Genomic DNA, 27,132 nt, shown 5'->3' on the forward strand with positions numbered 1-27,132 from the left:
CCTCCACAAATTTCCTCCTGCCTTCTTAGTATTAGTATTTGTATTTGGGATAAGAATACCTAACATAAGACTTACCCTGTTAGCAATTTTTTAGGTATGCAGTATAGTTTTGTTAACTATAGGCACTATGCTATACAGTAGATCTCTAGGATTTATTCATCTTGTATAACCAAAACTTTGTTTTTTGTGTTTTGTTTTTAATTTTTTTAATGTTTATTTATTTATTTATTTATTATTTTTTAATTTTTTTTTTCAACGTTTTTTATTTATTTTTGGGACAGAGAGAGACAGAGCATGAACGGGGGAGGGGCAGAGAGAGAGGGAGACACAGAATTGGAAACAGGCTCCAGGCTCCGAGCCATCGGCCCAGAGCCTGACGCGGGGCTCGAACTCACGGACCGTGAGATCGTGACCTGGCTGAAGTCGGACGCTTAACCGACTGCGCCACCCAGGCGCCCCAATGTTTATTTATTTTTGAGAGAGAGAGAGAAAGATAGAACTTGAGCATGGGAGAGGCAGAGAGAGACGGAGACACAGAATCTGAAGCAGGCTCCAGGCTCTGAGCTGTTAGCACAGAGCCGGATGTGGAGCTTGGATTCATGAACCACGAGATCATCACCTGAGCCGAAGTCGGATGCTTAACTGACTAAGCCACCCAGGCTTCCCATTGTATAACTAAAACTTTGTATTTAACTAATGAACTTGTTTCCTTTTTTTTTTTTTTTTTTTAAGTTTTTTATTTTATTTTTGAGAGAGAGCATGAGCAAGGGAGGTACAGAGAGAGAGGGGGACAAAGGATCCAAAGTAGGCTCTGCAGTGACAGCAGAGAGCCCAGTGCCGGGCTGAGACTCACGAACTGCAAGATCACGACCTGAGCTAAAGTCAGATGCTCAACCAACTGAGCCAATCAGGTGCCCCAATACTTGTTTCCTTTTAAATTATATCTGTCTCCCCACTTCCCCCTCCCCTGATACCCTTGCAACAACCATTGCATGAGAGAGTGGTCTTAAATGGGTACTGTGTGGTACCTCTCCTACACTTACATCTGAGCCAGCATTCTGTGTCACAAATGGGCATGAGGACAAAGATGCCTATGAAGAACCTGACCCACTATGCTTGAGAATAAGGAAAATAATAGCTGTTGCTGGGCCTGTGATAGGTACTTAATAATGTGATAGGTATTTTTACATTCTCAACCAAAATGGCCTGATTCCAATTTTTTTTTTTTTTTTGTTAGGGGAAATGAGCATTAGGGAGATGAAGGAAATTTTCTGCTTCTTACTGTGGAACCTTGAACATGTTTAACTTCAAAGCCCACTTACCTTGTGGGAGGGGGAATGGGCTAAATGTGTAAGGGGCATTAAGGAATCCACTCTTGAAATCATCATTTCACTATATGCTAACAAATTTGGATGTAAATTAAAAAAAAAAAAAAAACCCACTTAACTGCCTCTTTCTTCCTGAAGTAACTTTGAATGAATGCTAAACAACTGAATGGGGCAGGAGGGAGACACTTCCTGGTGGGACCCCAAGTAGTACTCTAACCTGAAATTCAGAAAAGGCAAGTTGTTTGGGGTCAACAGCACCTCCCCCCCCAACTTGCTATTGGTCTCTGTGAAATGTCCAGTTAAAGTAATCTTCCTGGGGCACCTGGGTGGCTCAGTCAATTAAGCTTCTGACTCTGTTTCAGCTCAGGTCATGATCTCACCGTTCATGAGATCAAGCCTTGCATCAGGCTCTGCGCTGACAGAGTGGCACCTGCTTGGGATTCTCTCCCTCCCTCCCTCCCTCCCTCTCCTCTCCTCTTCTCTTCTCTTCTCTTCTCTTCTCTTCTCTCTCTCTCTCTCTCTCTCTCTCTCTCTGCCTCTTCCCTGCTTACATGCACGTTCTCTCTCTGAAAATAAACTTAAAAAAACTTTTTCTCTCTCTCTCAAAATAAGTAAATAAACTTAAAAAATAAAGCAACGTCCCCACCACAACCCCACAAAATGGCAAGGTTTTGTTTTCAACTCTTTAGCTTGCTTATGAATTACTTACCTCTCACTCTCCCACAGAATGGTCAGTATCCTAAACCAGCCGCCACCATCAGTCACAGTAACCATATGCTCAAGATGCTACCACATGGCCTCCACAGAGTAGTTTAGTGAGGAATAGCCCAGCATATGATATGGATGGACACTCATATACTTTTGGTATACTTTTTCTGGTAAATATTTTGGCAGTACCAATATAATAGGTTCACGTAGGTAATCCTCTTCTGTCAGATATGTCCTAAGAAACTTATATGAGTCAAAAATTAATGTGTAGGGGCGCCTGGGTGGCGCAGTCGGTTAAGCGTCCGACTTCAGCCAGGTCACGATCTCGCGGTCCGTGAGTTCGAGCCCCGCGTCGGGCTCTGGGCTGATGGCTCGGAGCCTGGAGCCTGTTTCCGATTCTGTGTCTCCCTCTCTCTCTGCGCCTCCCCCGTTCATGCTCTGTCTCTCTCTGTCCCCAAAAAATAAATAAAAAACGTTTCAAAAAAAAAAAAAATTAATGTGTAAAGTTTTTTTTGTTATAGATGTTTTTTAAAATATTGAAAAGGGGCGCCTGGGTGGCGCAGTCGGTTAGGCGTCCGACTTCAGCCAGGTCACGATCTCGTGGTCCGTGAGTTCAAGCCCCGCGTCAGGCTCTGGGCTGATGGCTCGGAGCCTGGAGCCTGTTTCCGATTCTGTGTCTCCCTCTCTCTCTGCCCCTCCCCCGTTCATGCTCTGTCTCTCTCTGTCCCAAAAATAAATAAAAAATGTTGAAAAAAAAAAAATATTGAAAAATATGAAGCAGCTCAACTGTCCAGCAAAAAACTACTGTTTAGGGGCACCTGGGTGGCTTAATCAGTTAAGTACCCAACTACAGCTCAAGTCATGATCTTGCTCTTCATGAATTCAAGCCCCACATCAGGCTCTCTACTGTCAGTGTGGAGCCCGCTTTGTCCCTCTTCTGGCCCTTTCCCTGCTCACATGTGCTCTTTCTCACTCTCAAAAATAAATAAACATTAAAAAAAATTTTTTTTAAGTATTTAAAATATGCAACATCCATTAATGGAACACTTTGCTGCTGTTAAATATAATCTTTACAAATAATAATTATTAAGTATATTATAAATACGTATATATTACATTTAAGATTATATAATCTTTAAATCTTCAAGTATTTAATAACATCGGAGACTATAATATGCTGAGTGGAAAAAAAAACTATATGTAATATATTTGAATTTTGTAAAAAAAAATAACAATGAAAAGTACGTGTATGCAGAAACACAAAAGATATCAGGAAGTACACCAAAATATAATTACTGTTTCTTGTGGTTCTGTCTAGGTAGTGAGATTCAGAGTGGTTTGTTGCCTTTATATTTTTTTTGTTTTCTGGGTTTTTGTTTTGTTTCGTTTTTTTAAAGTAAGCTCTATGCCCAACGTGGGGCTTGAACTCAACAACCCCCACATAGAGAGTCACATGTTCTACCAACTTGAGCCAACCATGTGCCCTTGCTTTTTAAATTTTTTTTTCTCTTATGAACATATGTTACTTTATGATAAGAAAAGAAACATTGTCCTAAATAATATTAACTATAAATTTATTGAAAATTTACTGTATGGCAACCATAGTGTTAAAACATTTTTCATATATCTCTTTTAAAGACTTTATTTTTAAGCAGTCTCCACACCCAACATGCGGCTTAAACTTACAACCCCAAGAAAAGTTTTATGCTCCACCAGCTGACCAGCCAGGCACATCAAGATTATCTCTTTTAGTTCTCAGAGACTCTGTGGAGTAGGTACTATTAACTTACTTTATAGATGAGGAAATTGAGACCAAAGTTAGGCAATTTACCTTGTCACAAAGCTAGTAAAAGCAGATCCAAAATTTGAATCTTGATTTAACCCTAGAATTTGCTTGCTTACATTTTTTGTTCTGTTTTCCTCTTTAAAAAAATAGTCCTGTATGTGAGAGAATGGGGGTTGAGTTCCAGCTTTAGGATGTCCTAGAGCAGCATAGAAGGTATTGTCCCTTGTGCTGCAGTATGTATCCCATATATCTGTTCCCCTTTACTCAACATGTTTAAAGGTCAAGTTGGCAAAAACCTGAGTTCCCAAGCCCTGGATTAGATCATAATTCAGCATTCATCAGAGAGGAAGATGAGTGAATATACACAGAGATGCAGCAGGTAATAGGAAAATATTAGGGAAGCGATGCCCCTTTCCTCAACTTGCCAAGCAGTGATAGGTTTACCCTATTGATAGTAAAGATGCCCAAAGCCTTTGGAATTAGATAGTCTTCCAGTGGGAAAGTGAGGGCACAAACCTAATGGTCCCGGGGTTTCTAAATCCTTTCAGTGACATGTGAGCATAGTGTTGTGAGCATTGTGTTGTGTTGTTAAAGATAATTTTAGTTATTTTGATCTGTGTACTTATGTAATCAGTAACCCTGTGGAGTAACTCTTAATGGTTATGGAAACTGAGCTCAGAGAATTGACAGTGCCCTGCCCAAATTTACCAAAACTGTTACAAGTTGTATCCTTCGTATTTAATTTTGCCTAACTCCAAAGCATGTAATTTCAGTCTGGTTTTTATTTTAATTAGCTGTGTCAGTAGAATTATAGATTCTTGGGGAAGCTTAGGCTTCTCCCTCCCCCACCCAATTCATCAAACGTGAATCAAGTACCCATTTTGTGCAAGTTTCTGTGATAGGTACCAGGAATAGAGACATGAATCAGATCTTGTCCCTGTTCTTGTAATACTCATAGATCCATGGATAGGCAGGCATACAAAAAGATGAAATTGTAGAAATTAATAGAATTGGAACCTTTGGGGCAAGGAAGAATTGGAGAAGACTATAGTGTCAGAATTAGCTGAGAATTAAATAATTCATAGAAACTAGCCAGGCAGAAGCAACAACATATGCAAAGGCATATTGCAGAAGCTGCAAATAGCACTGTTTGTTGAGAGTATTGGGAATATGAGAAGAGGGAATGGAGAGGTTGATGAGGAGCTTGATCATGAAGGTCCTTGTAAGCTTGGGAAGGTGCTTTATTCTGAAAGCAATGACAGGTTTTCAAGGTTTTATCTGAGATCTAGAAAGCAGCCAGAGTAGAGAATGGATTGGGAGGGAATGGGTATGATGAGGCAGGGATAGAGAAAAGAGATGTAGAAAAAAAAAACAGGAACTAACAAGACATACCTATAATGAAGCTCTTGAAATAAACCAGATGAGAGATAATGGTGGTCAAGAATAGTACAATACAGATGAAAAAATATATATGGATTTAGAAATATTTGTTTCACTTTATATTATTAGATGTATACATACATAGGAAATACATAAAATAATATAATGAGGGGTGCCTGGGTGACTCAGTTGGTTAAACAGCCGACTCTTGATTTTGGCTTAGGTCATGATTTTGTGGCTCATGATTTTGAGCCCCAAGTCAGACTCTGCGCTGACTGTGCAGAGCCTGTTTGGGATTCTCTATCTCCCTCGCTCTCTTCCCCTCCCCTACTCGGCACGCGCACGCGCGCTCTCTCTCTCAATAAATAAATAAACTTAAAAAAAAAAACAAACAACACCTTTAAGGAGCGCCTGGGTGGCTCAGTCAGTTAAGCATCCGACTTCAGCTCAGGTCATGATCTCACGGTTCGTGGGTTTTGAGCCCCACATCGGGCTCTGTACTGACAGCTCAGAGCCTGGAGCCTGCTTCGGATTCTGTGTCTCCCTCTCTCTGCCCTTTGCCCGCTCACACTCTGTCTCTCTCTCTGTCTCAAAAATAAATAAACATTAAAAAGAAAATCTTTAAATAAAGTGTTGTAATGAACCCATGTACCCAGCCTCAGTAACTATCATCCAGTCTCTAATTCTGTCCCATGCGTACCCCCACCCACTTTCTCCCCTTCCATATTATTTTGAGTCATGTAATTTTTGTATCATGTAATTTCGTCCATTAATATTCTGGTATATACCTCTACAAGATATTTTTTATCTACAGATTTCTCCATCTTTTTTTTCCTTCTAATTAGTTTAAGAGATTGAGTAATTTGTCTTGATGAGTTACCACAACCCAGAGTTTGCTAATTGCATTTTTGTGCTGTAGATGAATGTGTTCCTCTCTAGTTCTTTTTTTATTTTAGTTTTTGGATCTAGAGGCTTGATCATCTTCAGATTCAACTTTTTTGACAAGACTATTATATGGGCGTGTTGAGTTCTTACACCAGAAGATATGTTACTGTCTTATTCTCTTATTTTAGCTGTTGATGGTCAATATCTGGGATCTATTATTTCAGAGTAATATTCTAATTCCAGTATTTTTTGTTCATATATTTATTGGAATGCTTCTATGAAGAGAAAATTATCCATTGCTGTTTATTATCCTGTGGTATATTTCACTTAGGAAAGGCAGGATAAATACATGATTCTTTCCCTTTATGTAAACGTTTTCAAAATGCTGTGTTGGTTTTCTAGCATTGTTCAATGGTGACAAAATTTGCTTAGAATCCTGAATAATTTATGGATTTAAGCATTTGTATTCCAGTTAATTGTAATTTTTTTTAAAAAAGAATACTCAGATTGCCCCATCTTTGGTTAGAGAGTGGCTGCTTTGGCAGCTTTTTGAGGGGATTGAAAAGACAGGAATGGTGACAGGTTGAATGTGGGTGAGGTCAAAGGGGAGAAAGGAGTCAAGGAAAGAGTCTTTTTGACTTGGGAGTTGAGGCCATGCCCTGAAACAAGGAGCCCAGAAAGAGGAACAGGTTTTAAAGAGAGGACATGTTTGGACATGTCTGAGATGCTTACAATTGCTAGGTGGAAATGCCCAAGAGGCAGCTGGATATCAAGATGTAAGGCTCAGCAGAGTAATCCAAGACTCCAGGACCCAGGATAGGGCTCAATTGCTATGTGTAGTTGACTCAGGTTGGGATTATGTGTGTTATATTTTGATAAAAATCAATCTCTTTGCTATCTGAAGCCAGGTTCTACCCCAAAGCAAGATTAGTAAGCCCCTGTTGCCTTCTCTTTTTGTTGTGCCTATCCTTAGTCAGGTTCAATCTCTAGTAGAGCAGAAAGGACAGGGTTGGTTGCAGGTAGAATTGCCACTTGGCTGGTTTACAACCGGTCCTGTTGGTTTTCAGATTTATTACACCCAATCCCTCAATTAGAGGAGAGCTCTGTGTATGGGTAGGATTTATTGGATTTGGAATTGAGGCTGAGTGAACTGGTTTTGGCTTTGCAGGAATGGCCTACTGTAACCTTTTTGTGAGTATTTGTATTCTTGAAAGATTTTCTCATCCTCTTCCGTGTTCCTGTGCTCTGAAGCAACCATTTTCCTTTCTTCCCTCCTCTAGTCAACAAATCTTCATTAAGCACCTGTTTTTTGTCAGGTACTGGGGATACATTGGTGAACAAGAATAAGGGGCACAGTTCCCTGCCTTCATATAGCTTGGAATCTAGTGGGAGATATATATATGTTAATCAAAAGATCACTAGCAACATGTGACTCCACACTAATATAGGAACTCTGCAAATAGGACATATTGGTTAGAAATCTTATACAACCAGTGCTGAACCTTCATTTATTGGAAGATTACAAGTCATATAAAACAAAAGTCCTGACACATAAAGGACTCTGAAGTGGAGTTCATCCAGGGGGAAAAGCTTCCTATGAAGTAAGGTGAAAGAGTTAGAAAATATGGAAATTAACACACCATTAAATTTAATAAGAGAACTGCACATACCCACCTCAAAAACACATACACCAAGAACCTTCTGATTGCCTTAGCATATTATGAATGCCTACTATATGCTAAACCCAGGGCTGGACCCTGGGCTTACCAAGGCTTGACTCTTTGGGGGTGTATTCAGATTAATAAGGAAGATAGAATGATAAAATAAAAATACTAAATGATATGTACTGTCATGGAATATTTTAGGAATCCCAGGCAGTATGGAAGAAGGGTGTGATTTGACTCTGTCTGATTTGAGGGCTGAGAGGATGGAGTCTTAGAATACCTCACAGTGGAGGTGATATTTAAATTGATTCCAGAAAGATGAGTAAGTGGTAGTGGAAACAATAAGGAAGTAGTGAGAAGAGTTGTTCCAGGCAAATGGAATAGTTTAGCATACTTGCACTACAAGTGATTCAGTATAGTTGGTGATGGATGCTTACAGAGTGGTGATAGATGAAGCTAGAGAAATCAGCAGGGGCTGGATTAGTAAAGGATGTGGACCTTTATTCTGCAGTGCCTGGAAGCCATTGATGGGCACAGTGACATTATGCTACAGTTATTGGTGGCTTGTGGAGGGGGGTGGGTATTTTACAGTCCTTTGCCCAGATTCCTCACTTACATATAACTTAATTACTTATTGGCAGAAACCTCTTGTATTATCTGATCCCCCCACCCCCCATCTGGGTTAGGCAGATGGATGGATAGATGATGGAAAATGAAGCAACTTCAAAAAGTCAGGGCTGAAACCAGAGTCTGAAAACTATTGGGCTTCAAGTACTTTTCCTTTTTAGGGGCACCAGAGGAGAAAGGTTCTCTGTCCATTTGCTGTGTCCCTAAATCTTATTTTTACTACTTAAATATTTTTTTTCTTTCATTTACACATGTGGCTTAATAATAGTTTGAGCTGTTGTAATATTCAGAGCCACAGTACTTATTTCCATTAATCTCTGGTCTGGCCTGGTCTTAATTGTGAAGAAGATAAACAGGCAGGGGCACAATATAAGATGAGTAAGTCTCATACTATAATCTGTTTTTAATTGTGATACTTTAAAATTTTACACACAGGGGCATCTGGATGGCTCAGTTGGTTGAGCGTCTGACTGTAGCCCAGGTCATGATCTCACAGTTCATGAGTTTGAGCCCCACATTGGGCTCACAGTTGTCGATACAGAGTCTGCTTTGGATTCTCTGTCCCCACCGCCCCGCCCCTCCCCTGCTCATGCTTTCTCAAAAATAAATAAAGCATTTAAAAATAAATTAAAAAATTTTACACACAGAGTCTTGCCTGGAGAATTAAGGAGATTTTTTTTTTTAAATGGAGGGATGGCTTACTCGTTCCAGATTCTTCAGTTTGTTGGTGGGAAACTGATCCAATTAAATACCATACCCATATTTAAGTTGCCTTGTTTCAAAAATGTCTTTCCTTAGTTGATTTTTGCAAATTAGGATCCAAATAAGGTACATACATTGCATTGGGTTGTTGTATATAAGGCAATTAAGAAAATTTTTTTTCTTTTAATGTTTATTTATTTTTGACAGAGAGAGAGCGCATGAGCAGGGGAGGGGCAGAGAGAGAGGGAGACACAGAATCCGAAGCAGGATCCAGGCTCTGAGCCGTGAGCACAGAGCCCGACGCGGGCTTGAACTCACAGACTGCAAGATCATGACCTGAGCCAAAGTCGGACACTCAACCAACTGAGCCACCCAGGCGCCCCTATATAAGGCAATTTTAAAATCACACCCTATAGTCTTTTCTTCCTTAAGCCAATTACGTTACTCTTCTGCATACAGATTTCATTCTGGATTTTTGTTTGTTTACTTTCTTTTTAAGTTTATTTATTTTGAGAGAGAGAGAAAGTGGGGGAGGGACAGAGGAGAGAGCAAGAATCCCAAGCAGACTCCACACCATCAGCACAGAGCCTGATGTGGGGCTCGATCCCACAACCCTGGGAATCATGACCTGAGCTGAAATAAAGAGTTGGACACTCAACCAGCTGAGCCACCCAGGTACCCCTCATTCCTGACTTTATAGCAAAGGCATTAAAAAATCTTTTGGGATCTACCTGGCTCTACCGGTTCCTTCAAGTCCTGAAATATCTTTCCTATCTGTCTGCTTACAGAACTACAAGGTTCAGCTCAAATGTAAGGCCCTCTCTGTGGCATCAGGCTCCAATCTAATGAATTATCCATTCTTTTTGTTTCCTTAATACTTAGTACCCACCTGTTACACTACTCATAACATCCTATTGTTGGTTATCTGTTTAGTATTTGTACTACAAGTAGGTTAGTGTGGAGTGGTAGAAAATGAAGCTGGAGAAGTCAGCAGGTGGTGAGTACCTCTAGGGCTAGGATCACATAATATTAATTTGAGTCATCTCAGACAGCCTGGTGCCTAGCTTATAGGAGATACTCAATGAATGTTTGTAGAATTGAATGAAAAACCCATTTCTAGAATATTTTTAGTTTCCAACTTTGAGGGGTGTTTTTTGTTTGTTTCTTGTTTCCTGAACTATGAATTCCCCTCTCCACTCCAGGAGAAAAGACAAAACTGGAAATCATATCTAAGTATGTTCTTTGTTGTTCTTGTTCTATATTCAGGAGGTTTGCTCTTTAGTCTTAGGTAGTATGGATTTCACCTGACTGTGTTTCATTATTCCTGTTCAGTTGAATTCAACTCTTTCCTTTGCCATAGGGAACGTTTGTATCAAAAGATCTGACAGATGAGAACCCGAGACCTTGGGCTCTTGTTTTTTGTTGTTTGCAAGGTTAAAAAGGAATTTAAAATATTTTCTGCATACTTATTTTCTGAAATGGATAGAGGTTTTCTAACTAGTCCTCCTCCATCACAGTGGTCATATGGCTTTCACTCTACATCAGACTTTCATTGAAACTTATTAAAGATAAGGCTGAAATGACTCCAGTGATTGGCCACTAGAATTGCTCTCTTTGTTTTACTTGAAGGACCAAGTATTACATCTTGATACCTCTCTTTAGCTTCAGATCTACAGGCTCCTTTGAAAGCTGCCATTTGAATAAACAGATAGGAAATAATGTTGAATAGTAACATCCGAGAGGGTTTGTTTCTTTTATTCAAGATCTGTGGCATAATGGAAGAAATAAGGGACTAAGATACTTGGTTCTGGTCTTTGTTGGTCTGATGACTCTTGCCTCTTCCTTTCATTGGGCCTCAGTTTCCTCATTTATAAAATGAAAGTGGAACCAGTCTCTTGCAAGATTAACTAAGGTTCTGCCATTCACAATTTAGACTCAGCTTTTAAATTCTTAGATATGTAGTATGTAAATGGTTAGATGTAGAATTTTGTTCATCTACTTTTTTCTATATTACAAAGCTAGTATTAGTAAAAATGTTGCTGATGTCTTATTTTCTTTTTTCTCCTTCCCATTCATAAATTCTAGGGATCCTTTTAATCTCTTTAAATGATTTTTCTTACTTACAATGGTTTGTAACAATCTTACTGGGACCCTTAATTAAGATTTACAGTTTGTCTTTTGCATTCACATGGTAAATGAGATGTATGTTCATGTTCTCTTTCCCCTTCCTCCCTGTAGAACCTATAAAGGACTTTAGGGGCACCTGGGTGGCTCAGTCGGTTGAGCATCCAACTTTGGCTCTGGTCATGATCTCATGGCTCATGGGTTTGAGCCCCATGTCACGCTCTCTGCTGACAGCTCAGAGCTTGGAGCTTGCTTCAGATTCTGTGTCTCCATCTCTCCCTGCTCCCACCCCCCACCCCCCCACCCCCCCCCCCCACTGGTACTCTGTCTCTTTCTCTCAAAAATAAATAAACATTAAAACAATTTAAAAAAAAAATTTTTTTAAAGAACCTATAAAGGACTTAAAAAAAAAAAAAAACTATGGGACTGAGAATGTTGAAGAATATGACTCTGTATCCAAAGATTAAGATTTACCCATCTTTTTTTTTTTTTTTTTTTTTTTTTTTTTAACGTTTATTTACTTTTGAGACAGAGAGAGACAGAGCATGAACGGGGGAAGGTCACAGAGAGAGGGAGACACAGAATCTGAAACAGGCTCCAGGTTCTGAGCTGTCAGCACAGAGCCCGACGTGGGGTTCGAACCCACGGACCGTGAGATCATGACCTGAGCCGAAGTCGGACGCTTAACCAACCGAGCCACCCAGGCGCCCCTACCCATCTTCTTAAACTATGTTAAAGATTTGTTCTTGGGGCGCCTGGGTGGCTTGGTCGGTTGGGCTTCCGACTTCAGCTCAGGTCATGATCTCATGGTCCGTGAGTTCGAGCCCTGCGTCGGTCTCTGTGCTGACAGCTCAGAGCCCGGAGCCTGTTTCAGATTCTGTGTCTCCCTCTCTCTCTGCCCCTACCCCACTCATGCTCTGTCTCTCTCTGTCTCAAAAATAAATAAACGTTAAAAAAAAAAAAAAAGATTTGTTCCTGGGCTTATGAGTATATTAAGGATTATTGCTAAGGCTTACCCTTAAAAATCAAAGGCACTGCTTCACTCTTGATCCTGGGAGCCGGACTGATAACTTCCCATTTTGTCGTGTCTTCAAAGGTTGGTGCAGTGAAAGCAAAGATGCTTACTACCCCTCTCTTGTATGCAGGTGCTGAGTTTTAGATATACCTGTATCCTTCAGGGAGACAGAGAGCTGTCCTTTGAAGGAGTGTTCCCAATTGAATTGCTGGTACACTTTCCCCTTATTCAGCTTTCCCCCATCATTCTTTTTATAGTCACTTTACTAAAATTATGAGAGCTGCGTTAAGTTCCACAGAGACTGAGAAGAAAATCTCTATTAATTTCCTATAAGACTGGGAGTGGGGAAACTGGTTGATGTGTTTCTGTTGGGGTGAGGTATGTGGTGGCAATAGCAGAACATTTATTTTTAGGCAGGTAAATTATAACCTTTTTCTTCTCTAAATCATTGGTCACTTTTTATTTAGGCCCTACTTTGTAAGATAACCCCAATGGTCTCTATTAGTTGGAGAAGCCCTCTTAGTAACAGTAGTAGCAATATTTGCCCTTCTGTTATATAGCTGCCAAGTGACAGACTCCACTCCCACTCCAAGGAGGGTCTCCTCTTTTTTCTGGAACACTGCTATAAAATGTGCCTAGCCTTAAGTTATTCCCAAGGCTAGGCTAAGGAGAAAGGGAGATTTCGTAGGATGCAACAATTTTGCATGGTTAAAAAGCATTTATCACTGGGAATCTGTCTGTCTTTAGGTCATCCCACCTTCTTTGAGGAGCTTGCTCTGTTTTTGTTTCCTGCCATCTCAATGGATAGCTGAATGTTTGACATCATCTGTCATTAGCATATGGCTCAGATTTGCCAGCCTCTGTGGCTCTGTGGCATGGTTTGAGCGCGTCTATGCATAAACACACTCCCCTGTGTGTTACTAGTATGGTTCACCATCAGGGAGGCATAGCGTAAGATTGCTTAAGATCTTAGGAGTTTTAAGGAATGAAGCTTACTTTAAAGATTTAAGCTTTGGGCTGGGGGCAGGGAATGATATTTCTAACCTTTGTGCATTCTAAAAGGATTTTGCAGACCTAGTTTTCTTTCTCCACATTTTGACATGAATGTGTATAACCAGAGCATGGAAATTAAGGGCCAGAATTAAAGTGAACCCTGCAGATATCAGAGTTCCGTGTTTTAATTTTCTCAGAAGAATTTGCCTTGTCATTGTTTATTATAATGACAAAAAGCAGGGAATCCCAGTCTTACCCTCCCCCCCCCCTTCAACCCAATACATGCATAACATGGAGTTTTTGTTTTGTGTTTTCCTTGTGCCAAATATTTCAACTTTCTAAAATTTCTAATCCAGAATATAGGAAAATATAGTATAGAATAGCTCTTGAAAGGAAAAGGAGAAAAAATGCCAGGTATTAGAACCCTTTTAAATTAAATGAAAACTAAGTCTTCTAAAAGGCTGCCTTTTAATTTTAAGATCACAGTTTAAAGAAGTCCAGAGGAGTATTTCCTATTAAATGTTGCCACAATACTTTTCAGAGAGACGTGCTAGGCAGTGTTGTTAACTAAAGAAAATAAGTCTATCAGTTCCACTTAGATAACCTTTGGTAATAAACGAACTCCATACACGTTGTGACCTTAGCGCCTGAACTTTCTAATCACATGACTGGCTTGTAAACTGACCTGTGAGGATGACTGTCGTAGTCCCAGCTAAGAGAGAGAAATTGGCCAAGTGTCGGAAGGGTGGTCATCAAGCTGGACTTGTCCCGTAATCTCTGTTTCTTCATGGCTGCGATAGAACTTCTCAACAGACTCCGAGAAGCATGAAATGGAGACATGGGAAGGTAAGGGAATTAATTGACTGTTTAAGTTTGGGCCCAAATCTGAGGTTTAGAAATTTTCTTTGAAGGTTTAGAACAAATAGTACCCTTGAGGGAGGTGGGAGGCAGTCCAGTCCTTTTTTGTGTCTTGGCAAAATTCAGCCAATAAGTTTTCATATACATTGCAATTGGGTATAAATGTTTTGGAATGTAGAAGAGCAAGGGAGAAATATAGTAAATTAATTGTTGTGGTTGATGATTTTAAGAGAGCGGGGGAAAAAAAGAAAAAAACTGGATTTAAATTTTACAGTGACTTGAAAAAAATTGTAAACTTCACTTTTCATCACAATCCTTACATAAAGTTTACATTTTAAAAAATTGTTCTGCTTACCTCTTGACAGAATTTGTTTATATTTTAAATTCCTTAATCCAGTTCACCATCTGTGAAAGCCTTATTTAGTACTGTTAATTATAGATAGTATTGGGGTCATGAGGCCGTTGATAAGGCAGCCTAATTTCCTTTGGGGGAACTTAGATACTTTACGGTTTGGGGTATAAGACTAAGCCACTGCTAATTTCTTTTTAAGTAGGGTGTTTTTAAAATGGGTAAATTCATTATTCTCTCTCTCTCTCTCTCTCTCTCTCTCTCTCCCTCTCTCTCTCTCTGTTTCATTATAGCAACTAGTAAGTATTGCAATTTGTGTATTCAGAGATTGGCTCCTTCTTGTGTGAAAAACCCCAGTGCCCCACAACTTTATTATTTGGGCCAGAAAATTCATACACAGCTAAAGAAAAAGCTAGAAGATGACTCTTGGTATTAAAGATTTGCTCTGTTTGTTTGCTGTGTTTATAGAGTCTAAGAGTTTGCCAAAAGTTTGGTTTCTTGTAGGCAAGCTCTGTTGAGCTATAGCCAGAAGAGTTTCAGATTTGAGGTAGTTGGTAAATTTCTGGGATATTAACTAATGAAATAGATAGTCCTAGGAAAGCTTCCTAGCCCCTTGCAGCATGGCTGACATCTGCCACGGACAGCTTTGCAGTTTCATTCTCACTCTGAAGATGCACAAACTGGGGAAGTGGGACCGACTTCCTCCCAAACAACATTATTCTTTATAGTAATACTCCCTCTGCGTTCTTTCCCAGCACCATATATGCCAGAATTATTACCTTTATTGGTTTTTAATGTATGTTAGTGGAAACAACAAAATTTGTTGAAATTATCAGTTATATGCAAGACCTATTATTTTTCATTTTGAACAGCTTCCTCTTCTTCCCCCAATATTCACAGAAATTCCTTTATCCTGGGTATACTAGCTTTTCCAGAAAGGAGTCATTTAAGAAGTAAGATTTGCTGTGGATCCATTGGAATAGGAGTTTAAGTATAGGCAGAGATACCAGAGCTGTGGTTACGTAAGTTTGGAAAGGATAGCTCTGGAGGATTTGGATATTTTTCCAGCCAGCTTGAATCTCTTAGTGTCATATAGTCCACAAGTTCTGAAAGAGAAAAAAGATTTGAAGAGAAAGTTCTCACTCAATTCTAATTTAATTAAGTATTGAAACTTTGATTTTCTTGGCTGTTCAATGACAGAAAATAATTTATGGTACTAAAACAAGGACTTCTATAAAACAAGGAAGTGAATTTTAAAATTTCCACCTGAGTCTTCCATATAAAATTCTAGCAAAGTAAAAAATGAATTATCCCAGCTGAAGGAGATCTTTGGAAGCTTAAAAAGCAAAATCAGACTACTTACAAAAGAGTGCAGTGAAAATGCTACTGTAAAAAAGTGTTGCCTGGTTTTAGATATTGGGCCCTTGTCCATTTAAATTAACCTTTGTCACAGCTGGGCATACAAATGTTTTGTTTTAGTTCACAGAGGGTTAACTCTATTCAAGCTTTCACTGTGGCAGGCCTGATCTGTGGAGTCATACAATCTGGTCTTTCAGCCCTGCCAGTCGCTAGGCAGGAAGTCTTATTTCTTAAGCTATCTTTGAGAATGGGGGGTTGGGATTTGGAGAAAGGTGGGGGAAGGGCCTTGGAGCATCTGTAAGGATCAATAACAGAGAGTGAGCCGCAAGAGAGGCCATTGTGCACACTTCAAGATAGATGCAGCCCTTGTGCATGGCCCCTGCCTGGCAGGACAGACACCTAAAACCAAAACAATGCCACCAAATGAATTCCTTGTGAAAATCAGATTGCTCTTCAAGGAGAAAATACTTTAAAGAGTGCCCTTTTAATGTTGGGAATATTCTCATTCCTCAACTTGCTAGGATCAGGCAGTCCCCACTAGAAATAACTCCAAATTGATTTTTAAACGGCTTTTGTCCTCATGCTAATACTGTATTGAATTGGAGAGGGTGATCATTTTGGTCTTAGTCACATGCATCAGTGCATTGAGTAATCTTTTTTCTTTCTCTTTCTTTTTCTCTCCCCCCCCCCCTTTTCCTTTTTTATTCTAATGTTTGCTTTACCATACTGGCGTTGGAGGCACCATTAAGGGAATGAAAAAAAACAAAATTTGGTTAGGATTTGAGTAACACATGTGTGAAATCCCTCCCCTGGCAGCTGGTATTGGCTCTTGAAACTTCATCTGAACTAAACAGATGCTCTTAGTGTGTTATTTTGAGATCATTTAAACCAGACTCATAGCCAAGAAATCTTCAAATATCATAGGTCTTATTTTAAAATGCATTGAAGTCATGATATCATGCCACCTTTTACAAATATCATATGGGTATTGATTGAACAGAGTTGCCTGAGCTTAGAAAAGTGAGCAGTTCCACCAATGAAATTATGATTTTAAAAGCACAACCAAGTATGTTGTAATTTTACTCCAGTCCAGATTTTCATCTTTTGAATTCTTCTTTCCTAAGCCCACCTATAACATTCCTGTTTTACTGTATCCTTTTTTCAGAGGACTAAGGCAGTGGTTCAGTAGGTGCTTTTATGATGCAAATTCTTTATGGCTGTTGGAAAGAGTAATGGAGTCATTGCCGCCTCTCTTCCACTAAACCCCCAAAGTATTGGTGACAACTGATGGTAACAGCTGTGGAAAATGGAATCATAAAGAGACTCTAATATCCTTCTCTCCATTTGAAATCTTTCAGGAATAAATGCATAAACCAACTTAGGGTCCATAATGTGATTTGCAGATACACTATGGAATAGGGTGGGGAGAAAGACCTGCAGTTGAAATGAACCCCAAGTGTAATTTTATGCTTCTTGAGTTGAGACCTGACATATTCACCTGGACAGTTTTGAGACTTGAGAAAATACATAGACACTTAACAAGATCATCTGGATATTTTTAACCCATCCCTCACCTCTACCCTTATATTAAAAGAAAATCTAGGTTAATCATCACAGACTCTCCTTGATATCATTGTTTTTGCCTCTCTGATACATTATGATTCTGCATTAATATTTAATTTAAACCAAGGGATCAATTCTTTTAATGGATATTTTCCTGAGATACACAAATATTACTAACAAAACTTAGAAGTTCAGTTACCGTTTACATTGTATTAAAATGGGGTATGAAACCTACCATGACCCTTTGAACAATGTGGTCTTTAATGTGCTTTAAGGGGGAGGGCCTAGGGAAGGAAAAGCCATAAAAGTCTTCAGGGTTCAAGATGAGGTTGGGATTTTATCCCATTGCCTTTGTCATTTTCACACACAAACATCACTGCAATCATGTTTGATTTAGCATCCTTAATACAATGAGGTGGGAGAACAAAAGGATATTAGAGGCATAAGTATGGAAACCAAATATTCTCTCTTCCCCTCCAGATTTTTTCAATTCATTTTGTTTTCCCTGTCTCCCCTGCTACTGGGATTTCCTTTTAAACCAATGAAATCCATTCGTTTCTAAGGATCTTCTCTCTGCATGCCTCAGTGGTTTTTTGAGCAATTGAAAAACAAGCCACTCCTCAAATATTTTTTAGCCACGTGAAAAGCCCTTTCCCAAAGACTTGGTAAAAACACCATAATTAGGAAAAATGCATCTACTCCTATTTCAAGGTTGAGAATTTGGGGGCGTTCCTGATGCACAGCTGTTTTACATATTTTGAAAAGCCTGATAGATGTAAAGGTCATTGCTAACTCTAACAAGGTCTTGATGCTCACACTGTCATCCAAGGACCTTGCATTAATTAGGATGAGAAGCATGGAAGGTCAGGAGTCAACTGACTGGTGGGCCTCTGTGAATTGTCATTGGGGCCTGGAAGAATTCCTATAGGATTTTTAGGTGTTAAAACAAAACAAAAACAAAAACAAAAATAAAACCTGCTGCAGCTTCCATGGCCTCTGAGCAGATCCCTTGGTCTGTGTGGTAAGAACTCATTCCCTGTTGCCCAAATGGCTCATAAAAACTTGGTTGCATCTGTTGCTTTGCTGTGTAGCCTTCCCAGTGTTGGGTAAAGAGAATGTCAGCAGCCTGATTCTGTCACTTGGCCAAGTCACTTGACCTCTGTGAGCCTCAATTTCCTCGTAGGTGCAACAGGGGATAGTAATGACCAATCTCACAGGGTTGCTATAGGAATTAAATAAGAGAACCTCTGTCACAGCGCCCAGCGCATGCTTAACATGCCTTGAAATTGGAATGAGTTTTGAAAGAATGGCAAGTTTAGGGAGATTAGGAAGGAGAGGATTCTTGGTGAGCCTGTAGCTGGTACTATTTAATATTCCAAGTAGGAAAGCCTGCCCCTCACCTCCCCCATGCCTCCATTCAATGAGCAACGTTTAGGGAGGGGCCCTTTGGAAATTTAGCCTTGAAAATGCCGTACAACTAGTGAGACAAGCTGCTGAGCCTTCTCCTTTACAACCAGTTGCTATGCTAATAATCTATCCCTGAGCTAATAAAAATAATTAGTAATGAGAGGGTTTCTGCAAAAGTTGCAGGTTTTTTCCCCCTGAGTCTTTTACAGTTGGTTGATTGGAAGAAAAAGAAGGATGGACTCTAAGTGAGCAGATTAAGTAATGGTCAGGAAAGAAAGGATAGTCAAGTTAGTCATCTCCTTCCATGTGTTTGGTAGATAAATAGATGCCAAGACAGTGGCTATGGCCATACTTAATAGCTCCTTCTTAGAAGCTTTACCATGAGCTGGTAAAGTTGAGAATATTGTTAGCATGCTAATCACTGCACTATTTAACTTTGGAATCTTCAGTCTCCCTGCCTTCTGGGGTTGAGAGCTTGTATTAGTGGCTCATTATTCTGATCTCTGTGTATAAAATTATAACTTATGTAGCCAACATTCATTGAGCATTTACTGTGTTCTAAACTCTGGGAATACAGGTGAATTAGAACTGTAGCTCCCCTTTTGGAATAATGTTAATGTTTCTTAACAGATAATAACAATTACGGGGAGAGGAGGAACATTGGCTGCAAAAACATTATTCAAAACTGGCAGAAGGATTTGTTTTCACTTTGGGGCCCTGGATTTCTTTAGTGTTTTGTTTGTTTTTTGTTTTTGTTTTTGTTTTTGTTTTTTTAATAAGCTAGCTACATATTTCTTGAAACGTCTTTGCTCTTCCAAATGTATGGTTCCAAAATAGAATATTCAAATATTTTTCTTAACATAGTAAAATTAGACTCCTGGATTGCAATTGACAAAAGTGTGGAAATACTCTAAACATTGTTACTCTGTTTGCATCCTATTCACTGTTAGCAAAAATGTTTTCCTTTTGTGAGGTTTCAGCATGTTCTTTCAAAGTAATGGCTACAGCAACCTAGCTTTGCTTTTCAAAGGAGTGGATAAGTTATGGGTAACATTAAATATCAATTACAGTTCATTAAATAATCACTCTATACAGCAAATGTGTGTTTTGGACATTAAAAAAAAAATATCATCCCAGTGGCCATTTAATCCCAAAATGCATGCACTTGAGTCAGTGTGGAAAGAGTATGTTAAGTGAAAAGTTTGGCACCCAATATGTGTTAGTCATGGAAGTCTTGGCTGTATGTATATGCACACACTCTCGTATGCATTGATGGGTTTTGTTTTTTAACTTTGCCATGAGATACTTGCTAATTGCTTAGGATTCTAGGTTCCTTTTGAATAGGTAGATACCAGTATCTTTGGTTTCATGCCTACCTGCCTTTTGGAATCATGTACACTAAAATACTTGCCATGAGGTTGCCAGTCTGATAATAGAGAAAAACTACCCACCATAGAATAGGTTTAATATAGAAAGTTCACCATATGTCATATGCTGAAAAATAATTCCATTTCTTTGTTCTTTATTTCTACCAACCATTAGTCTTACCCCAAAGTAAGAGAATGATGAATGTCTAGGGAGTCTTGAGGAGTAGGAGGGGGAAGGAGTGCTAGTTTTATGAAAATATTGATTCAGTGCCTCAGGGAAGCAGAACTGTTTGGTTCTGATGGCTACATTAGTAAAATTGTGTGTGTGTGGTGTGAGAAGGAGTGCTTATGCATTGTTTAAGTTTCATGATTTTTGGTCTTAGTGATAAATATAGAGAGATTCTACCACTTATTCTGAACATTGTTTTACACATGGAAGTAGTTATAAAAGCACTTTTTGGCAAATAGTATGAGAATCTCCAATAATGCACATGTCTCTGTTCTGGGCCCATTAAGCTAAATCTGGTCAGAAGATTTCCTTTTGGTAAAGCAAAAGAAAATGTGGCAACTACATTTTCCATTCTCCTAGAACATATGGTTTCACTTAAAGCATGCTAATTGGTCTCTCTTTAACCAAGACCTTAGAATTGGGCAGGGACCTAGGGAGCTAAGTACTGAGCTTTTAAGCATTAGCACAAGGTGTCTGAACTGGCCCACTAGTTTGCCATCTAGAGTTCTTATAAACTGTGCACTTCGATTTGCAAGTAGGGAAGCTATACTGTTCATTCATTCAACTGACATTCACTAGTGTTTGCTCTGTGCTTGGTATACATTAGGGATGCAGAAAAAGTAAGAATCTCTGTCTGCTCTGTGGACCATATAGCCTAGTAGAGATAAATAGGTAAGTGCAACAAAGTGTTGGAGGAACAATGATAGCAATCCTGGAGGGTACAGAGGTTATTGCAGAGGTAGGAGTGCTCATTTCTGTTTGGGCTATCAGGTTAGACTTCAACCAGGAAGGCATCATGAGGGATTGGTTGACATTTGCCAGGCCAGTAAAGGGAGGGAGGGTCTCCCAGGCAGAAACAGGAGCATGAGCAAAGGCCTAGCAATATAAAAAAACCTGACTGGGTATGGGATGAGTTATAAGTAAGGCCCATATAGGTCAGGAAAATTGGTTGGTTCTAGATGCAAGGGATGCCCTAAAGAGAGCTTTAGTCTGTGAATGGATTCCTCTACCCCTGTTGAGCCTAAGAGAGCCCTGTTTACATTCTTCTTAATTCTCCCTTTGCAGATATGTTGAAGAGATTAATGTAGTACTTTGTTAGAAAGGAGCACAGATCTGCCTCAAAGCTAGAAGCCTGGACACCACTGCTGCTGGGATTTAGGGAGAGCGTGCTATAGCCTCGCTTAACCCTATTACAAATTGTCAGGTCTTCTAGAGGGAAAGCGTTTGGTTAAATGCTTTTAAGCAGTTATACCCTCTGCCTAGGGTCATCTGTGCTCTGTGGGAATGTTCCAAACAGAAATGGAGTCTGTTGTATTTTTTTAATGAATGGAGAAATAGAGTCCTAATAATATCTTACCCAGACTCTTTGACTAGTTAAGACTATGAGTTTCTTTTAGTTGTCTAGGGAAAGCTGTATGTTTTTACTGAGGTAGTCTGTGTAGTTTTACTTATATCTAGGTGAAATAGTTGATGATTAGTGACTAAAATATTACAGCGGTTTTGGTAGTATTTAGTATTAGTTGTTTACGTTTTAAATTTTAAATTTTATTTTAAAATTAACATGCAGTAAAATTGAGGAGTCTTGAGTTGGTGTACAGTCTCTGAATATAGATTTGTATAAACTACCACTACAATCAAGATACAGAACAGTCAACCCCCTAAACTCCCTCATGCTACTATCCCTGTGTGGTCATACCCTCACCTTACTCCTGACCTCCTAGCAACCACGGTCTGGTCTGGTCTGTTCTCTGTTACTCTAATTTTTTATCTTCCTGACAGTGGAAGTGTATAATATGTAACCTTTTAAAGCTGGCTTCTTTCACCAGTATAATGCCTTTGAGATTCATCCAAGTTGTTAACCTCTATCAGTAGTTGATTCTTTTTTTACTGAATAGTATTCCATTGTACGGTTGTTGATCCATTCACCTTTTAAAGGACATTTGGGTATCTACTTTGGGGTGATTATGAATAGAGGTACTATAAACATTCATGTACAAGTTTTTAAGTGTGAACCTAAGTTATAATTTTTCTGTGATAAATTACCTAAGAGTAGACTTGAGGGGGTCATATGGTTAAGTATATATTTAACTTCATAAGAACCAGGGCTCCTGAGTGGCTCAGTCAGTTAAAGTGTCTGACTTCAGCTCAGGTCATGATCTCAAGGTCTATGAGTTTGAGCCTCGTGTCGAGCTCGAGCCTGGAGCCTGCTTCAGATTCTGTCTCCATCTCTCTCTCTCTCTCTCTCTCTCTCTCTCAAATATAAACAGACATTTAAAAAAATTAACTTTATAAGAACCTGCCTGTTTTCCTTAGTGGTTGTATCATTTTACATTCTCATTTGAAAGGTGCCAGAGTTCTGGTTGCTCTAGATTTTTATCATGACTTGGTATTATTATTTTATTTTATTTACTTATTTATTTATTAGTATGAAATTTATTGTCAAATTGGTTTTCATACAACACCCAGTGCTCATCCCAACAGGTGCCCTCCTCAATGTCCATCACCCACTTTCCCCTCCCTCCCACCCCCCATCAACCCTCAGTTTATTCTCAGTTTTTAAGAGTCTCTTATGGTTTGGCTCCCTCCCTAATTTTTTTTTTTCGGTATTATTTTAAAAACTTAACCATTCTAATATGTAGTGGTATCTCATTTATCTAATAGCTAATGACATTGAACATTTTTTCATATACTTATTTACCAGTCACATGTCCTCTTTGATGTAGTGTCCAAGTCTTTTAGTTTTGTTTTTTCTTAATCCTTATCATTGAATTTTGAGAGTTCTTTACTTACTAAAGATGGAAAGGGCATACAGTTAGTAGTTATGGAAGCCATTCGCTAATATTTTGAGGCAATTTTTACTTTTAGTTTTTTGAGAGAGAATATGTGCAAGCATGTGTGTGAGCAGGGGAGGGGCAGAAGGAGAGAGAGAATCTTTTAAATGTTTATTTATTTTTGAGAGAGAGAGACAGAGAGCAAGTGAGGGAGGGGCAGAGAGAGAGAGGGAGACACAGAATCAGAAACAGGTTCCAGGCTCTGCAATGTCAGAGCAGAGCCCAACATGGAACTCGAACTCATGAACCACAAGATCATGACCTGAGCCAAAGTCGGACACCCAACCGACTGAGCCACCCAGGTGCCCCAAGAGAGAGAATCTTAAGCAGACTCCACGCCCAACATGGAGCCGGACACAAGGCTCTCTCCTAACTGTGAGATCATGACCTGAGCCAAAATCAAGAGTTGGACCCTTAACTGACTGAGCCCCTTCCAGGCAATTCTTAAAACCACAGTTTATGCATCATATCTTTTACAATGCTCAGCCTTTTTCTTTAATAGCCAACCTGTACTTTATGACACGTGGGTTTTTCTCACAATTCTGCAGTGCCTTGTGGGATTTAGGAATGTTAAACAGTTGAATTGATATATTATGATTTAGCACTCTGTAATCCTCTCCCTAGATATAAATTGCTCTCTTGACAATGAGAAAAGATTATTTCCAGTATATGGCATAGTGAGTAGAGGAAGGGTAGAATTATTAGATCAGGTCAGAGAATTAGGATAGGGCTTGATCGTATAGGGCAATGGAATTTACTTGAAGTGCAAAAGGAAGTAATTAGAGCATTTTGAGCAGATTGTTTTTAAATATTATTTTTATTTTAAAAGGTTTTTTGAGCGTTTAATTAATTAATTAATTTATTTATTTATTTTTGAGAGAGCAAGAGAGTGCACAAGTTAGTGAGGGGACAGAGAGATAGAGAATCCCATGAGGGGCAGAGAGAGGGAGAAAGAGAAGCAGGGCTCGCCCGAAGTAGGACTTGTGCTCATCTGAAGTGGGTTGAGCAGATTTTTAAAAGACCCTTCCCACCCCCTACCACACTGGGGATGGGTTAGAAAATGGATTGTAGGGAGGCCAATAGTAGACCAAATGGTCATCCAAGTGAGAAATGATGGGAGCTTAAACTAGGGCCAGTAGTACTAGAGATGGAGAGTAAATTTGAGATCTGTTTTGGAGGGAGAATTGATAGGATTTGTTGATGATTTGGATGGCGGAATATAAAACAAAGTAAAGGGATTAAGGAATGACTTCTAGATTTTAGGCTTGAGCCACTAATTGGTATTGGTTTCAGTTAGTAATATGGAGAATGTTACCAAGAAACATGTTGATATAGGACACAGGAGTAGAATCTAGAATTACGTTCGGTAAGTTTGAGATGATTGTTAGAAAGCCAGATAGAGTGTTAAATATAAGGCAGTTTAGATGTCAAAGTCTGGAACTCAAGGGAGGTTTTGGTTAAAGATGCATGTTAGGGGAGTTGTCACAATATGAATGGAAGATTGAGTCCTTTAAAGAGAGGATATTGGTGGAAAGGATGTCCAGGGATCAACCCCTGAAGATATGTCAACATCCAGGAGTTCCAAAGATATTCTGTAAAAGAGATTGAGAAACTAGTAGTCTGGGAGAAAGTAGGAAAACTTGGAGAATGGTATTCTGAAAGCCAAGGGAGAAAAGTGTTAGAAAAAGGAAAGAATTCAGATACTTGTCCAATTTCTTTCATTCATTCAGCAAACATTCCTGAGTACTTTCAGTTTATAAGCCTACGTGGATAGGCCCTTGCAGTGATCAGGACAGATAAAGTGCTGGTCCACATAGAGTTTACATATATATTTTAAGGATTTCACTGTGAAACTATATAGCAATTCTGAGGCCCATCTAATATTCATTTCTGATATTTAAATTTCAGAAAGTTGCCTTGAACACTTTAACACTAAAGATGATTCCACAGTATTCCCAATTTCTGCAAAGAGTTACTAGTTTACTAGAATAGAAAGCTTGGTGTGCAAATTCATGTGATCTAGAATAATAGCCATTGAGCATTGTAGATACATAGGTTATTTATTTATTTATAATTAAAAAAATTTTTATTTTATTTTTTTAATATTTTTTTTAAATGTTTATTTTTATTTTTGAGAGAGAGACAGAAACAGAGCACAAGCAGGGGAGGGGTAGAGCGAGAGGGAGACACAGAATCTAAAGCAGCTCCAGGCTCTGAGCTGTCAGCACAGAGCCTGATGCAGGGCTTGAACTCATGAACTGTGAGATCATGACCTGAGCCAAAGTCAGACGCTTAACCAACTGAGCCACCCAGATGCGCCCCCCCCCTTTTTTTCAGAGAGAGTGAGTGAATGCACATGTGAGCAGGGGAGGGGCAGAGGGAGAGAGAGAGAATCTCAAGCAGGCTCTGCACTGAGCATGGAGCCCCAACATGGGGCTCGATCCCATGACCCTGGGGTCATGACCCAAGCTGAAATCAAGAGTCAGATGCTCAACCGACTAAGCCACCCAGGTGCCTCTACATAGGTCATTTAAAAACTAGTTGAGGGGCACCTGGGTAGCTCAGTTGGCTAAGCATCCGACTTCAGCTCAGGTCATGATCTCACAACTTGAGAGTTCGAGCCCTGCGTCAGTCTCTGTACTAACAGTTCAGAGCCTGGAGCCTGCTTCCTATTCTGTGTCTCCCTTTCTCTCTGCCCCTCCCCTGCTCGTGCTCTGTCTGTCCTGTCTCAAAAATAAATAAATGTTAAAAATTTTTTTTTTGAACCAGATGAAATGCAGAGGTAGCTACAGCGTAGAGGTTACTTATGTAAACATGCACTAATTAATTTTCTGGACCTCAGTTCCTCTAGGTTGCGGAACTAGTGTTTCTCAAGCCCTCTCTGGCTTTGAAATTTAACGACTGCAAAGTCCAGGATCACATAATCAGAGAAGTCACAAATGGTAATATGCATAACAGTAAACACATCAACTCTCAAAGTCAGTAATATCCTCATAGGTGAAACCTTCAGTAGCCAGATCAGTCTCTAATTCAGTTTTTGACGGTAGAAGCACAAGATTTTAACAGTTGGAAGCTACACTATAATGGAAGTCCCTAAGAGCCTCTTTGAAATGAATGCAAAGACAATTTTGTGTATGCACACTTCCCTAAAAGAGATTTTTGGTAGCTCTGCCTTAACCATTTGGTAGAATTGCACTATGTGTATTTTCACCTTGCTAACAGAGACCTGTAAATTAAACTCAAAAGCATGGAAGATATTTCTTTATTTTTAAAAGATTTTATTTTATTGCTAAAATTTTTTCACTCTTCATTTTCGAGAGAGTGCACGTGAGCAGGGGAGGGGCAGAGAGGGGGACAGGGGATCTGAAGGGGGCTCCACACTTGACAGCAGAGAGTCTGATGTGAGGCTTGAACTTACAAACAGTGATACTATGACCTGAGCTGAAGTCAGACACTTAACGGACTGAGCCACCCAGGTGCCCCAAGATTTTATTTATTTATTTTTAAAATGCATTTTTTTTTCAAGTTTGTTTATTTATTTTTGGGAGAGACAGAGACAGGGTGAGTGAGGTGGGGTGTGTGTGTTGCGGGGAGAGACAATCCCAAGCAGGCTCTGTGGTGTCAGCACATTGGGGCTCAAATTCAGGAAACCGTGAGATCATGACCTGAACTGAAACCAAGTGTCGGACGCTTAACCAACTGAGCCACCTAGGGACCCCTAAAACGCATTTTTAAAATCTTTTTTTTTTCACATTTATTTATTTTTGAGAGAGAACGTGCAAGCACACACAAGTGGGGGAGGTGCCAGAGGGGAGTGGTGGGGATAGGATCCAAAGTGGGCTCTGCACTGACAGCAGAGAGCCTGATGCAGGGCTCAAACTCATGAACCATGAGATCATGACCTGAGATGAAGTCAGATGCTCAGCCAACTGAGCCACCCAGGTGCCCCCAAAATTA

General features: G+C 39.5%; 1 protein-coding gene across 4 annotated transcripts in view; it reads left to right on the plus strand.

Annotated features, from left to right (window-relative positions):
* Positions 1 to 27,132, plus strand: part of NR6A1 (nuclear receptor subfamily 6 group A member 1) — a 234,421-nt gene that overhangs the window by 147,952 nt on the left and 59,337 nt on the right. The window contains exon 1 of one of the 4 annotated variants that reach the window (XM_058694160.1): positions 13,895 to 14,058. The exons of the other annotated variants lie outside the window; for them this stretch is intronic. Coding sequence (XP_058550143.1) covers positions 14,043 to 14,058 — 16 coding nt within the window. The 5' untranslated portion in view covers positions 13,895 to 14,042. Of the gene's footprint in view, positions 1 to 13,894; positions 14,059 to 27,132 lie in introns of those variants that run through there. 4 annotated transcript variants of the gene reach the window in all.

The sequence above is a fragment of the Neofelis nebulosa genome, chromosome 12 (assembly GCF_028018385.1).
Source record: "Neofelis nebulosa isolate mNeoNeb1 chromosome 12, mNeoNeb1.pri, whole genome shotgun sequence".
Taxonomy (NCBI): domain Eukaryota; kingdom Metazoa; phylum Chordata; class Mammalia; order Carnivora; family Felidae; genus Neofelis; species Neofelis nebulosa.